General features: G+C 40.1%; 1 protein-coding gene across 4 annotated transcripts in view; it reads left to right on the top strand.

Moving 5' to 3' along the window:
• Positions 1-14,137, top strand: part of col25a1 (collagen type XXV alpha 1 chain) — a 46,271-nt gene that overhangs the window by 27,580 nt on the left and 4,554 nt on the right. Inside the window, exons 14-33 of one of the 4 annotated variants that reach the window (XM_087788675.1) lie at positions 3,406-3,468; positions 4,179-4,247; positions 5,032-5,076; positions 5,139-5,183; positions 5,279-5,356; positions 5,511-5,534; positions 6,799-6,843; positions 6,916-6,960; positions 7,020-7,100; positions 7,168-7,230; positions 7,293-7,343; positions 7,411-7,437; positions 7,501-7,581; positions 7,821-7,856; positions 9,876-9,929; positions 10,196-10,249; positions 10,707-10,733; positions 11,026-11,079; positions 12,772-12,858; positions 13,124-13,201. In XM_087788675.1, the coding sequence (XP_087644801.1) occupies positions 3,406-3,468; positions 4,179-4,247; positions 5,032-5,076; positions 5,139-5,183; positions 5,279-5,356; positions 5,511-5,534; positions 6,799-6,843; positions 6,916-6,960; positions 7,020-7,100; positions 7,168-7,230; positions 7,293-7,343; positions 7,411-7,437; positions 7,501-7,581; positions 7,821-7,856; positions 9,876-9,929; positions 10,196-10,249; positions 10,707-10,733; positions 11,026-11,079; positions 12,772-12,858; positions 13,124-13,201 (1,107 nt within the window). The remainder of the gene's footprint in view (positions 1-3,405; positions 3,469-4,178; positions 4,248-5,031; positions 5,077-5,138; positions 5,184-5,278; positions 5,357-5,510; positions 5,535-6,798; positions 6,844-6,915; positions 6,961-7,019; positions 7,101-7,167; positions 7,231-7,292; positions 7,344-7,410; positions 7,438-7,500; positions 7,582-7,820; positions 7,857-9,875; positions 9,930-10,195; positions 10,250-10,706; positions 10,734-11,025; positions 11,080-12,771; positions 12,859-13,123; positions 13,202-14,137) is intronic. The other 3 variants (XM_087788677.1, XM_087788676.1, XM_087788678.1) reach the window with 3 other exon arrangements.

The following is a 14,137-nucleotide window of genomic DNA, read 5'->3' as shown; positions in this document are numbered from 1 at the left end:
GCAGAATATATAGTTCATAGTATATATAGTACATGATGGCAGATTTAAAGTATGCCAGCAAACTGATCAGTCATGTCCGTGAGTATTTATAATAAATGCGGTTTATACTAATACCAGCTGAAGTAGCCAACATTGATAGAAGATACAAAACGTATTTTAAATTCAAAATTCAAAATCCACGTCATTTATTATATTGTTCCTTTAACATGCTTGATTCATTTTTTTTGCCGGTTGCGACATATTCCCAAGAAAATGATTTGAAAGATGCGATGGTATAAAAGTAGGTCAAAAACGTTGAAAGACTTTTAAAAGGCTGTAACTTGTTTTATGTTTGAGCAACTTCCTTAGAATGAGTCAAAGGAAATTAGCCGATCCATGCTTTTGTAGCACAAACAATAAGGGAGTAGTTAGCGCATGAACAAATGTTGACCCTTTTAACCTTTGCGCACGATTAAGTCCAAAAAGAAAAATGATTTTAGTTCAGACACAGAGCAGTTCATGTCGGGCATTTTGAGCCCGATAAGTTCTCTGTAGCTACCGTCAAATTACTTTTCTTCAACCTTTTTTTACCTGTTGTTGAAATGATCTGTATAATTGTTGACATCGATTATCTATTTTCCTTATCTTATCTCAAACACTGGCATCTCCGAAGCTTGGATTATCAACGTGAACATTTATCTACTTAAATTTCAAGTTTGACACGTGGTCTACTGCTAAGACGCAGTGTCTTCATCTGACAATATAGTGGAACATTTTCGTTAAGATTTTTCCTAAATTCAAAATAGAAAAATACAAAAATTCTGGCCTAACATTTCAGTTAAATTACTGTTTTTATACATCGGATGGATGTACTGAATGGTTATTAGCTGCTAGGCTATTATTAGCCATAATTTGCTAACTTTGTACTTGAACTGTACAGACATTATTTACATGAATTAATCATGATGATACTATATCTCATCAGATGGAATATCTGTTTATATATATATATATATATTGTATATAAATGGAAAACTCAATCTACTACTACGATGACTTGTGCATCTGAACCTCATGTGTGTCTTGAATTCTAAATTTACACTTTATATTGTGAATGAATGATTATTTTAAGGTAACAAAGGCAAAGAGTTTTTCAAGACACAAACAATACAGTACTTGCTGTATATAAACTTGGATAAAGGTCGAAATTGAGCACTTACAGAAATCTTTGTCGCCGGCTTTGAATTTTTAAAACATCCCGAGCCGCCAGCGCCGGTGCACAGCGACGCATGAATAGCCACCAGCTGGGAATGTAACATGTGAATGAAGCTGCTTTTGTAAAGGACGTTCTCTTCCCTCTTGACTGGAGGCTTGAATGCTTGATGGATTCTCACATTGTCCCGCTAACGCAGCTTCTCCAGGCTCGTGGCGCTCGCCGCCCATTTCCCTCTCGAGTGTTTCGCTTCCGCAGACGGCTGCATGTTGCAAGAGTCTTGCATGGAAATGTGAATTGAAACCATCTTGAACGTGTTTCACGCATCCTGTCCGTCATGTGTCTGAATGTCAAACACTTTGCTCGGATCCAGGTGAAGCATTTGAAGAGTCTGATGCGACACGAACGCATGTAGAAGAATCTGTCGTCAGCGTAGAGCGTCATTATGAAGAGAGACCTGCAGTCAGAGTAGAGACCGAGGTCAACTCATAAGTCTTTTAAAAGTGTTTACAAACAGAAATGATTGTTATGGTAATTATTGTCAGAGTTTTGGACGGAAGCTCGGTGGAAAACTGAAGCAGCGAAGAAGAGACGTTCAATATAATAAACCGCTTTGTTTACATTCTGGACTTCAAATATTTGACAACTTGGCACGAGGACCCGGACATGAATAGTTACGCATAATTCAGCATGAAAAGACGTTTTAACGAAGGACACGTTGTTTCGTGCTGTTTACGTCAGATTTGATCAACTTTCTGTCAAGATCGACAGTTGTGTTGCTTCAAATTGACCTTGTGGTCCAGATTCAAACACGCCAACCGTGGTCTTCGGGCGCCTTCTAACGGAGTCTTGACCAACTGGGGTGGAGCTGTTCGTGTTCCAACAATCGTCCAGAGACGAAACATTATCTAGATTTCACGGGTTAGACAGAGTAGAAGTTCAAGTTTAGGGGTTACATTTATTCAAGGGTTTGTTCATCCATAATTCAAACTTCACTCATTTTCTACTATTATTTTCAGAGTAATCTGTTCTTTTTAGAGTTGTATACAAAAATGTTTGTTCATTTTAATGTAGCGACTGGACTCAGTTGTCTTCGTCTTCATCTTCATCCAAAAAAACACTTAAAAACATCCAAATACTGCTCTTCTGTAACGTCCCTCTTGTACTGAAGCCTCGTCATGAGAAAATTTGTTATGAAAAAATTAAACAAGTCTATATTTTAAGCTCCTTTATTGGAAGACGTTTAAAGAATAACAAGCGATATAAACAGGAAATACTCCGGGTGAATATCTACTGCCTATTTTTCAAGGTGAAATTATTGCTCAAAGAAGAAAGCGACGATCAAAGCGGTGCCAAAAGCGTAAAAATTAAAAGTTTTCCAGAAAGACACGGATAACCAAACAACCGTCTCCGGGTTCTTCACAGAAAAAAAAGTCATAATTAATAATATGATAAAAAAATATATATATATGTTAGGCCCTAAAATGTTGATATCTTTCAAAGCAGACCTGGTTAAAGAGCAACAAAATGTAGGGAGTAGGAGAATATAACAACAAAATACATGCCGTCTTGATTTTTATTAATCTTATCTATAAAATAATGTATCCCCTAAAAAGGAGTCCTATTCGATAACATTTCATAATAAAACATATTGTCATATATCATGGTATCAATATGTTTCAGACACCCCTAGTAGTGTAGTAACAAGTATATATGTGTAGTATTGTCGAGTACTTGACTCTGGTGTTGTAGTATTTACAGACCACATGACTCTTGACGAAGTCGTAACAGCTTTCATTTGTTTTCAAACCGAAATATGTCCAAACATCAACTTTAAAACCTGCTGGAGTCACTGTATATGAAACATCTAAATGTGTCCCTGCTATGGTTCCGGGGGCCGGGCAGAATGAGGACGGGGGTCATATTGTAGATCACAAAACCTCTCCATCAAGTCACTTGATGTGTTTGAATGCCGGGGACTTCAGGCGGAACCTGAATTTAAAAAAAAATGTTTTTCATGTCTAAGTTCATCAGACCGACATGATTTTTTGTTCTCTTCTTAACTGTGACATATTAGACACATGTGTGTCATCATCACGCCTACGTTTGTCTGAATGGCTGCATGTGTGTTTGCCTGCTGGTTTGAAAAAACAATATCCAATATCCAATCGAAACAAGCATTTCTCTAATTCACCCTTGAATGTCTTATTCAGGGTGAGCCTGGTTTCTTCGGCCCTCAGGGAGAACCGGGGCTCCCGGGACTACCAGGGACCAAGGTGAGGAAGTCCCCAACACTTTAGTTTGTGATGCTCGTACAAGATCCTGGTCGGTGTCTGGAGGTTTCTGGTCGCATCCCTGCAGTGTCGTGACATTATCACACCGTGACGCCTGCTGGGATAATGACTCTCTCTCAGTCACGATGATCCATGTTGTCATCGTGACTCCTGACATCCTAGATCATCCTCCACATTAGCAGCTCATCATCGTAAACAAGATGTAAAGCTCTTGCGCTCTCGGGCTGCACAACATTGCCCTCTAGTGGCCGTTAGATGTTGAGCCGTGAGTCAACGCAGTTCAGGGACGAGTTTTTTTTTTTGGTTAAGATTAATTTGGATATTCTGAAATGTTTTGTTTGTGTATGTTTGTTATGGTCCTAGAAGATTGCCAGTTTGTAATGGCATTAAAATGATGTCTAAGAAGAAAAACATTAGATGGAAAGACAATATTAGGCTTTAACTTAAATATATGTATTTGATGTGTTTTGGCTGCTCAATGTTCTATGTCAATCTTTATTTTCTATTCCAATAATTCCACAATATCATGGAAGGCAGTTCGTTTTTCGTGAATACGCATATTAAAGAATATGTTTGACTCCTTGGCGGGGTTACACTTGACACTCGCACCTGAGTTGTACAGTGTCTTAAATGGAAATAGAGAATATGAACAAGACAAGTTTCCTCTGTAACTCTTGTGTTCTTGTGTTCAGGGAGAGAGAGGCGATCACGGGCCACAAGGAAAAGGTGAACGAGGAGAAATCGGCGTTCCTGGCCCTAAGGTGAGTGAACTTGAGTTTTAGTTGTTGAAGTTGTTTTTATCCGGGGGCTTTGTTGGGATCTGCTGCCACCTACAGTACACCTCTTGTAAGTGCACCATAGAAAACCTTTCCTTCTACAGCAATATTTTCTTACACCTCTAACTCTCAGTAACTAGTCAACATTTTATTCCCACAAAAAAAGAAACATAATTTGACCGTGACAAGACTTTGTTGTTACTATGACTATGACTACATACAAATAAAAAAAAACAACAACATTGGAGTCCTGTCCAGGGTGTCCCCTGCCTCTCGCCCTATGATACTGGGATAGGCTCCTGTCTCCCCGCAACCCCGACCCCGGGATAAAGCGGCAGACAATGAATGAATGAACAACATTTTTCTCATGTTGATCTCAGAAGAACGTTTAGTCCAGGATTCACTTGAAGTTAAAAATGAACTAATCCTATTTATAATTTAAAACTTAAACTATGTCACAGTTGAAAAAAATTAATAAACTCGGTCATAGTTCATATTTTTTACTAGATGTTGTTGCAAACTTTTACTGATCAAACGTATTTATATCATATACATCAGAATCAGAAAACGCTTCTTGTCAATATTGTAAAAATAAAGTTTTTGGGATGCATTATGTGATATAATAAATGAAATAAATGACAATAAAATGAAATTAAACCGGGTACAATCAAATCAAATGTGTGACTCATACATCATCTCTGTCGGTTTGTCAAGTTTGACTTGGAAAAACATTTCAGTGAAGTTCTTGGAATTGTTGTTGTTCTCTCAGGGATCCCCGGGTGAAAGCGGTGCACCTGGTTTCAAAGGTTCAAAGGTAAAAGTGACGTTTTAACTTCTCGTACTTGTAAACTCCATCTTAAATGTCCTGAACTCCAGGGGGAGTCGGGTGATAAAGGTGACCTTGGATCCGCCGGCCCTCGGGTGAGAACCTCCTTCTCTGTTTCTCTTTGAACCGGCGTTGTTGTGGCTCCTCTCGTAGCAGGAAATACATGTTGATATTTGTGACGTCTGAACAGGGACCCCCGGGGCTCAAAGGTGATCAGGGAGCTACTGAGATCATTGACTACAACGGAAATATCCAGGAAGCTCTTCAGGTGAAACACATTATTCAGACTTTAGTGCTTTTAGCCAACAATTCATTTTGTTGTTCATGTCTTCAACTCTTTCCTCCTCCTCCTCCTCCTCCTCCTCCTCCTTCTTCTTCTCCTTCTTCTCCTTCTTCTTCTTCTTCTTCTTGCCCTCCTGCAGAGGATCACAACTATTACAGTGACGGTAATTGTGTGTGTGTGTCGTGTTGTTCTTGCATGGCCACGCCCACAACCTGTTAAACGGCAGCAGCATGTTTGTGCGACACTGTGTCGACTCTTCAATGTGTCGTTGAAAAGTTGTTCCACCAGGTGTGGAGCGAAGATGTGTTAGTTTGTATGAGCAGAATTTTCTTTACAAGAAATAATAAACGTGTGTTTGCAAGAACCACGAGACTGGTTCAACAATACGATAGATAGTGATAGTGTAGTAACAAGGATATATGTGTAGTATAGTCCAGTACTTGACTCTGATGTTGTAGTATTCACAGACCACATGACTCTTGATGAAGTCGTAATTGCTTTTGTTTGTTTTCAAACCAAAATATGTCCAAAAATCAGGTTTAAGAGGCTGCTAGAGTCACTGTATCCTCTCATTCTCAGTCATTGCCGGTATATCAATGTTCTTTTAGCTGCGGAAGACGTAATGACTGCTGCCATCTAGCGGCAGGAAATTAAATTGCAACACAAAATTAACAAAGCCGTAAATATCTGCATGTTATTTGTAAATAAAACAAATTATTGAATTTTAAACAAACTTTATTGTTATTATTAAACTATAAACCATAAAAAAAAACTGTGGTGAACAATAAAATATGATTTGAAGCAGAAAAAAATTGATACAGTCCTGATGAATAACAATAACATATCATAATAAAAAATATTGTGATATATCATGGTATCAATATGTTTCCGACACCCCTAGTAGTGTAGTAACAATGATATATGTGTAGTATTTACAGACCACATGACTCTTGACAAAGTCGTAACTGCTTTCATTTGTTTCAAACCAAAATATGTCCAAACATCAGCTGCTTGAGTCACTGTATCCTCTGGTCCTCAGTCATCGCCGGGATCTTGCCGGATCACACTTTTTTTTTTTAATATTAACCATAAAAGTACGATGATAAAAAGAGAAAAAATACAGTGCTTTCGACTATATTAAAAAACAACGTTGCGATATTAAGTATATTGTGATTGACTTTGATTGTTTTTAAATAAATATATACCATGAAAAAGAGACAAAATCCCTAAAAGTGCGTATTATTTTGGAGTATGATCCATAATGGAGTATTAATGGTGACAGTTAAACGATGTGCATGAGTCTTGTGTGTTTAAAAGACAAGTGGAATGTGATGATGCAAGTCTGTGATTTGTCAAATCTAGACTCGAACTAGACTCTTAAGTCAGTGTTGTTTCGTGTGATCCTGATCTAAAGTCTTGTTTCACAGGGTCCCCCGGGTCCTGCTGGTCCTGTTGGGCCTCAGGGTTATAAGGTACTTTCCTCGGGTCTTTCTTCATGATGTATTCTGTTAGTTTCTCACCTTTTATTTTTGAAACTATCGCAGGGCGATCGCGGACTTCCCGGCCTTCCTGGTCTTGATGGAGAACGAGTGAGTCTTCTGCTCGTGGTCCACCTTCTTTGTCTCCGTCCTAAGGGTGTTCTCTTCAGGGCTACAAAGGTTCAAAGGGGGACATGGGGATGCCGGGAGCCTCCGGTGACAAAGGAACGACCGGTCTACCTGGTCTACCTGTGAGGATGACGGACATGATCTCCTTTGAACAAAGAATGAACGCGACTCATGGATTTGTCTAAACAGGGCGTCAACGGAAACAACGGAGACAAGGGGGACGCAGGTCTAACCGGCCCTCAAGGACCCTCAGTAAGTCCTCCTTATAAAAAAGACTAGGTTCTCATAGTGTTTAAACTATTCTTAATGCGTAGATCGTCGGACAACCCGGTGCTCCTGGTCCTCACGGCCCCCCGGGTCCCATGGTGAGGGACCCTAAAGATCATTATTAGAGAGTAACAACCAAGTATTAACCCCTTTGTATCGTTCCAGGGTCCTCACGGCTTTCCAGGACCAAAGGTAGGGAGCGGGCTGTCGCAGTCTTTGACCGGGATTCTTCAGCTTTTGATCTTCGTCCTATAGGGAGAGGCCGGTCTGAACGGTGTGAAGGGGACCCGTGGAGAGTCAGGTCACAAAGGAGACAGAGGACCCTTGGGTCTCCCCGTAAGTACCACGGTCCCTGAATGTCTCACGAAGTTGTAGTGATCGCTGTCACGCCTGTCGTTAACAAAGTGTCGTTCAAGTTGTTGTTTTTTTCACGTCGTTTGTTTTTTTTCCGTTTTCATTCGCCTGAATCACGTCGTTGTCTGTGTTACGACGTTGTTGTGATGTCCTAATAACAGTGTTCACCTGGTTACTAATCTGGCCTTGTTCATGTCACTCATACCTCCATAACCGCACAGGGAGCCTCGGGCTTGGACGGCAAGCCTGGATTCAGGGTGAGTTGAACGAGAGGCTTCCACTCCTGAACTTCTGTCTGTTTCCATTTTCCTCGTGACTCTCCTTCACCCTCGGATGCGGAAACGTTAGACACGTTGTCACGGCGACCAGCTGCTCAGATTTCACCTATAATAGACACCTTGATCTTCACATCTCACTCCATCACATCTCCATCACTCCCTGGAAGGTTATATGGCTGAGAATCTTCTTTGCTTCTTTACTGAGCAATAATGTACATTTTTTGTCACACGAGGAACGTTGAGGACTGTGAAAAACATCCGAATTGTTGAAATCAACTTTTCAAATTTTGAATTTTATTTTGAGAATTTTAATTTTTTTTAAGCATAGAATTTGAATTTTTTTTTAATTTAAATTATTGAACTTAATCAATTATGGTGACAACATTTTGTATAGAATTTAAAAAGATTTGAATTAAAAAAGATATTAATAATATAAATTAATAAATAAAAATAGATCATTTATCTTTGATTTATTATTTATTAGAGCATTAAGATGTTACACTCTATGTGTAAAAAAAAAGATTAATTTGAAATATAAAATAAAAATACAATTGAAGTTTCACAAATTCAAATTTTCTACACAACTTATTAAATTCACTTATTTAGCCCTTCTCTTGTCTCAGGGTCAAGGTGACCCAAAGGCTAAAAAAAAAAAAAAAGGTGTTTGTGGTATCCCTTCTGTTGTCTCTGGATCAAGATATACCTTAAACTGATTGTTTTCGGGTCACCTCCATCCTGAGGTAACACAAGGGATACCGCAAACTCATTTGTTTTCGGTTCTCGGGGTCACCTCCATCCTGAGAGGACACAAGGGATACCACAAACCCATTTGTTTTTGGGCTTCGGGGTCACCACGACCCTGAGATGACACAAGGGATACCACAAACACATTTCTTTTCGAGCCTAGGGGTCAGGTCGACTCTGAGATAACACAAGGGATACCACAAACCCATTTGTTTTGGGGCCTCGGGTCACCACGACCCTGAGATGGCACAAGGGTTAATTACAAGATCCTGTCTCGTGACAGCGAGCTCTCATCACCACAGACTGTTGTCTCTCCACCTTCACCTCAGCTCTCCCGTCACGACCAGAGACACTGTTATTTCGATGTGTTATTAATCCACATTAACACTTAAAACATCGTGTCAGCAGTTTTTTTTTCTGCCTGTGGCATGTCTTCATGTTATTCTTCCTTTGGCATGTGACTTGTGTTTTGTGTGACTATAGCTCGCGGCGTTACATCACACACGCTCACTTTCAAAGAGTGTTCAGTGGCAGCGAACTTTCGTTCACTCGTCTTAGTTTCGACATATCTTCTCCAACATGTGACAGGCGTGTGCGTCAGTCTTTTCAAATGTTGTCATATCTTTGACGCCCTCGCTGCACTTTATCAGTGATGTCACAATATTGAAATTTAACATTTTCGCTTATGTTTTCTCTCTAAATAATTCTATTTAAATTTATATTTATGAAAATGTATTATTTATTTTTCAGATAGAGTTTGATTCTCTTATTCTAAAATTAAAAAATAAATACAACATGCGATAAATATTTTTTCAGTTTGTAGCTTTTTAAATTCAAATGTTACAAATAATAGTAGCACCACGTTTGGATGAAATATGTTGAATTTGGCATAATGTTAAAAAATACTAAATGTATTTTTGAATTGTTGGAATAACAATATCAATCTTTTTGCTTAAAATGATTTATTAATTTTGAAAATGTTCCTTTTATAGAAACTTTTGGGGTTTTAAAAAAAAAAAATCATAATTTTTTTTATTTTAATTTCACTTTAATCAATGCTTGCAAAAACAACATAAAAAATTGGCGTTTTTACATTTGAAATGTTAAATTTAATTATTATTCTGATGTCACTGATGTACTTCCATACTTTTACCTGCCGTGGATTCATTCTGTCGTTTTGTTTCCTGAAGTTTTGATCTTGTCCTGAATGTTTATTCAACACGTGAATTAACTTTATGGTTCATATGTCTTCAGGGGGCTGACGGACCTTTAGGTCCAGCTGGTCCTGCCGGTCCTAAAGGAGACAGAGTGAGTCCAAACCCTCGAAACACGTTTCATATATTTTCAAATTTATTTTCTAAGTATCAGATTAAAATATCAAAGTCTATGTTTAGAAAAAAAAAGTTTTTTTATTATTAAAAAAAAACCTTTCAATACACAAATGATTGATTTACATCAAAGCAATGCAAACATGGAAACAAAAAAATACATTAAAAAAATAAACATTTCCAAATATCGAATTTAACCATCCAACATTCCGATTACACAACCTTAATGTGCTTCTGTTCTATCAGGGCGAGGGTGGACCTCCTGGAGAACCAGGACCTCGGGGGCCGTACGGACTTCCTGTGAGTTTAACAAGCTCTTTTAAGACCATTAAAATCCCAATCAGTCGATTTAAAGCAGTATGTCTGGCTCCCCCTGGTGTCCAAATAGTTAATTTTCAGCCTGTGTATTGGATGGATTGATGGATGAATGGATGGATGGAGGGAGGGAGGGAGGGAGGGAGGGAGGGAGGGAGGGAGGGAGGGAGGGAGGGAGGGATGGATGGATGGATGGATGGATGGATGGATGTTGTATTTGCTGTTTTAAAAGCCTCTGAATAAAAGTGGGTTTTAAGACAGTTTCACTCGTCACTGACTAAATAAAGACATGATATAAAGTGTGGAACACGTGTCAAAGGAAAGCAACATGAAAATAACTATGACAGACAGAAGAATATAAACAGACGAGATAACATTCAAACTAGAACTTCCTGTTACGGTTTAATAGCTGCAAACCTGATGACTCCCTCTGTGCCCTCAGGGATCGTCTGGAACTCCAGGCCTGGACGTAAGTATTTCTCTGGAGAGACAAGTTTTGAATGAGTCCTTCAAATGTCATAGTCACCGCCTCATTCCAGACCATAACTGGGACACGACGTTACAAACACACACACACACACACACACACACACACGGCTGTTTGATAGGTGTGGCGGCTGGTTAGCTCGCTGGGTAGCAACAGCGACCAGTCCTGAGTTTTAATCCCAGTGAACTAACCAGCTCAGTGACACTGTTGAGTTCAAGCTAAACTTTCATCTTCATCAAAACAAAGTGATGAACTGCAGTTGTTGCTTTTTCAGGGTTTACCAGGCTTAAAGGGAGAGCTAGGTGAAGCTGGCGAAAGAGGAGAAAAGGTAGTTGTAGATGAGACGCGACCGTGGCTCGAGTTAGACGACTGATGTCAATGGACAGTGACAGACGACTCTGATTGGTTGAACACGGCCGGCGCGATCGTTGTAGGAGCTCTGAAGCGAAATGATCACGTGATAGAAATCACCGTCATCTCATCCCTTCATTCTTCCAAATCATCACCGTCAAAGCTTCGAGCTGCGTCCATTGACATCAGACTTGTGTGTTTGTGTGAGTGTGTGTGTGTGTGTGTGTGTGTGTGTGTTCCTGCTGCAACTGTTGCTCTTTCTAACTAACAACAAGTGCGTAGGTCGTGTGTGAACTGACTCCAGAAAACCTCAGGATCACAACTAGAGTCACCACAACGATCTGTTTCGATTGCTTTTCCTGGCGTCAGAACAACGTCTCTGTGCTGCTGTCATTTTAGTGTCAACATCTTCAACCAGAATGAAAAACCTTCTCCTGTTTTTATCCTAATTTTATCCGAACCTCCTCGTCTTTTTAGCCACGACAGTATCAACTTCAGATTTAAACCTCGGGATCTATATTTTTGTCATTTATTTACAACGTCTGACTCAGAATCAGGACACGTTTATTGCCAACACAAAATTATTTTTATTTTGTTGTGTTGGAGAATAGACATTTTACATTAATAAATTAAATGTAATAAAACGTATGACGCGTACATTAAAACATTTATTTAAAAATAATTGAACAACTGAACTTTTTCTTGATCCTGAACGGAAAATACTAACATCCACTTATTTGCATTTGTGTGTATCAGTTCCTCACCCGAGTGACATTATTAACTCACAAACACACAATTCAACAACTTTAATATCTTATTAAAGTACCTTCTTTTGTACACGTGTTGTAAATTTGCTGCATCAGTCGTTAACAAGGATCATTAGCATATTAACTGGCCTATGATACTAGTTATAGTCTTAAATAGTTAGTGTTACCATATTTAAATGACTATAATGAGGTGAAAGGTTTGAGTTGAAGACAATTAGAAACTAAAACTATTGTTTTATTTATCACTAATTTCATGATTATTTAGAAATTGTCTGATAAAGGGAAACAAATATTTTAAAATGCAATGTTCAAGTAAAATAATCTACAATAAAATTACGATTTTGCTTTTCAAATCTGATGACACTGCATTTTGTTCACACAGAATATATTGTGGCCCTTACATCGCCATCTCCTTCCTTAAAGTGACAATACGTAAAAATATGTATCTGTGATTATATTAATTTAACCATAAAATCATTTATGAAACGAGATAAAGGCTCTTATATAAGTCATTATACTAATGTGACAGTTAGAAAGTCAGATTGGTTTAAGTCCACCAACATCTCCTAGTAACAAACGCCACTGTGAGAGTTTCTTTAACACTTGATCCGAGGCATCAAACCAGAGGTCTTCTTCCAGTGCATGCGTCCAGAGGCTAATCCACTGTGAAGTCCCTCAGCCAGATGGTCAATGCTGCCCTTCCATACGTCTTCTCCTGCTACTCTTTCTCATCCTTTGTGCCCTTTTCCACTTCCTTCCTGTAATACTTCCCCTTTGGTCCTGTCCTAAGAACTCTTCGGAACACCTTCCCTTGATCTAACACTGATCCCTCTGCCGTAATCCCTCTCCTCCCAGAGCACTCCTATCCCCCAATGATGATGTTGACTTGGTTGTCCTTTCAGGGGGAGAAGGGAAAGAAGGGCAAAAAAGGGCCTAAGGGCGAGAAAGGAGAACAGGGTGCCCCTGGATTAGATGCTCCCTGCCCATTGGTATGTCTGCCTGTGAGCTGGAACTTACCTTCCAGCCTCCCGGGCCAAACGAGGACGACCCCTCTGCCCCAATATGAGCTGACACCCAAGGTGCCGCGACCCAAACGTATCTTGAGATTCAAACTAAATCCTGAAAATTGATTGACGCCGGCCGGGTGTCGGCAAATGGAGGTCCTCCTCGTCCCCTCTTGTGGCCGTCACGGTTGGACGGGCGCAGGAGCGACGGCTCGTCTTTCTTTCAGTAACACTTCAAGGTCGTCAACAGGGTTTCCGGGGATTTAAGGGTGAAAAGGGGGAACCAGGTCAGCCAGGTCTGGACGGGCTGGATGCCCCTTGCCAATTGGTACAGTATTTCTCTTTTTCCTTACCAATGCATGCCTCACCCCTTCAGTAACCAAAGACACCCAACTAGGCATGCATCACCTCTTTAGTAACCATAGACACCCAACTAGGCATGCATCACCTCTCTTTAGTTACCACATACACCCAACCCATAATGCCTCACCACTTCAGTAACCATGGTCACCCGAACCATAATGCCTCACCCCTTCAATAACCATAGTCACCCAACCCATAATGCCTCACCCCTTCAGTAACCATAGACACCCAACCCATAATGCCTCGACCCTTCAGTAATCATAGACACCCAACCCATAATGCCTCACCCCTTCAGTAATCATAGACACCAAACCCATAATGCCTCACCCCTTCAGTAACCATAGACACCAAACCCATAATGCTTCACCCCTTCAGTAACCATAAACACCCAACCCATAATGCCACACCCCTTCAGTAACCATAGACACCCAACCCATAATGCCTCACCCCTTCAGTAACCATAAACACCCAACCCATAATGCCACACCCCTTCAGTAACCATAGACACTTAACCCATAAGGCCACACCCCTTCAGTAACCATAGACACCCAACCCATAATGCCTCACCCCTTCAGTAACCATAGACACCCAACCCATAATGCCTCACCCCTTTCAGTAACCATAGACACCCAGCCCATAATGCCTCACCCCTTCAGTAACCATAGACACCCAACCCATAATGCCTCACCCCTTCAGTAACCATAGACACCCAACCCATAATGCCTCACCCCTTCAGTAACCATAGACACCCAACCCATAATGCCTCGACCCTTCAGTAATCATAGACACCCAACCCATAATGCCTCACCCCTTCAGTAATCATAGACACCAAACCCATAATGCCTCACCCCTTCAGTAACCATAGACACCAAACCCATAATGCTTCACCCCTTCAGTAACC

Source organism: Callionymus lyra, chromosome 4 (assembly GCF_982586985.1).
Source record: "Callionymus lyra chromosome 4, fCalLyr1.hap1.1, whole genome shotgun sequence".
NCBI classification, from domain to species: domain Eukaryota; kingdom Metazoa; phylum Chordata; class Actinopteri; order Syngnathiformes; family Callionymidae; genus Callionymus; species Callionymus lyra.
This window is presented reverse-complemented; position numbering and strand designations above follow the sequence as displayed.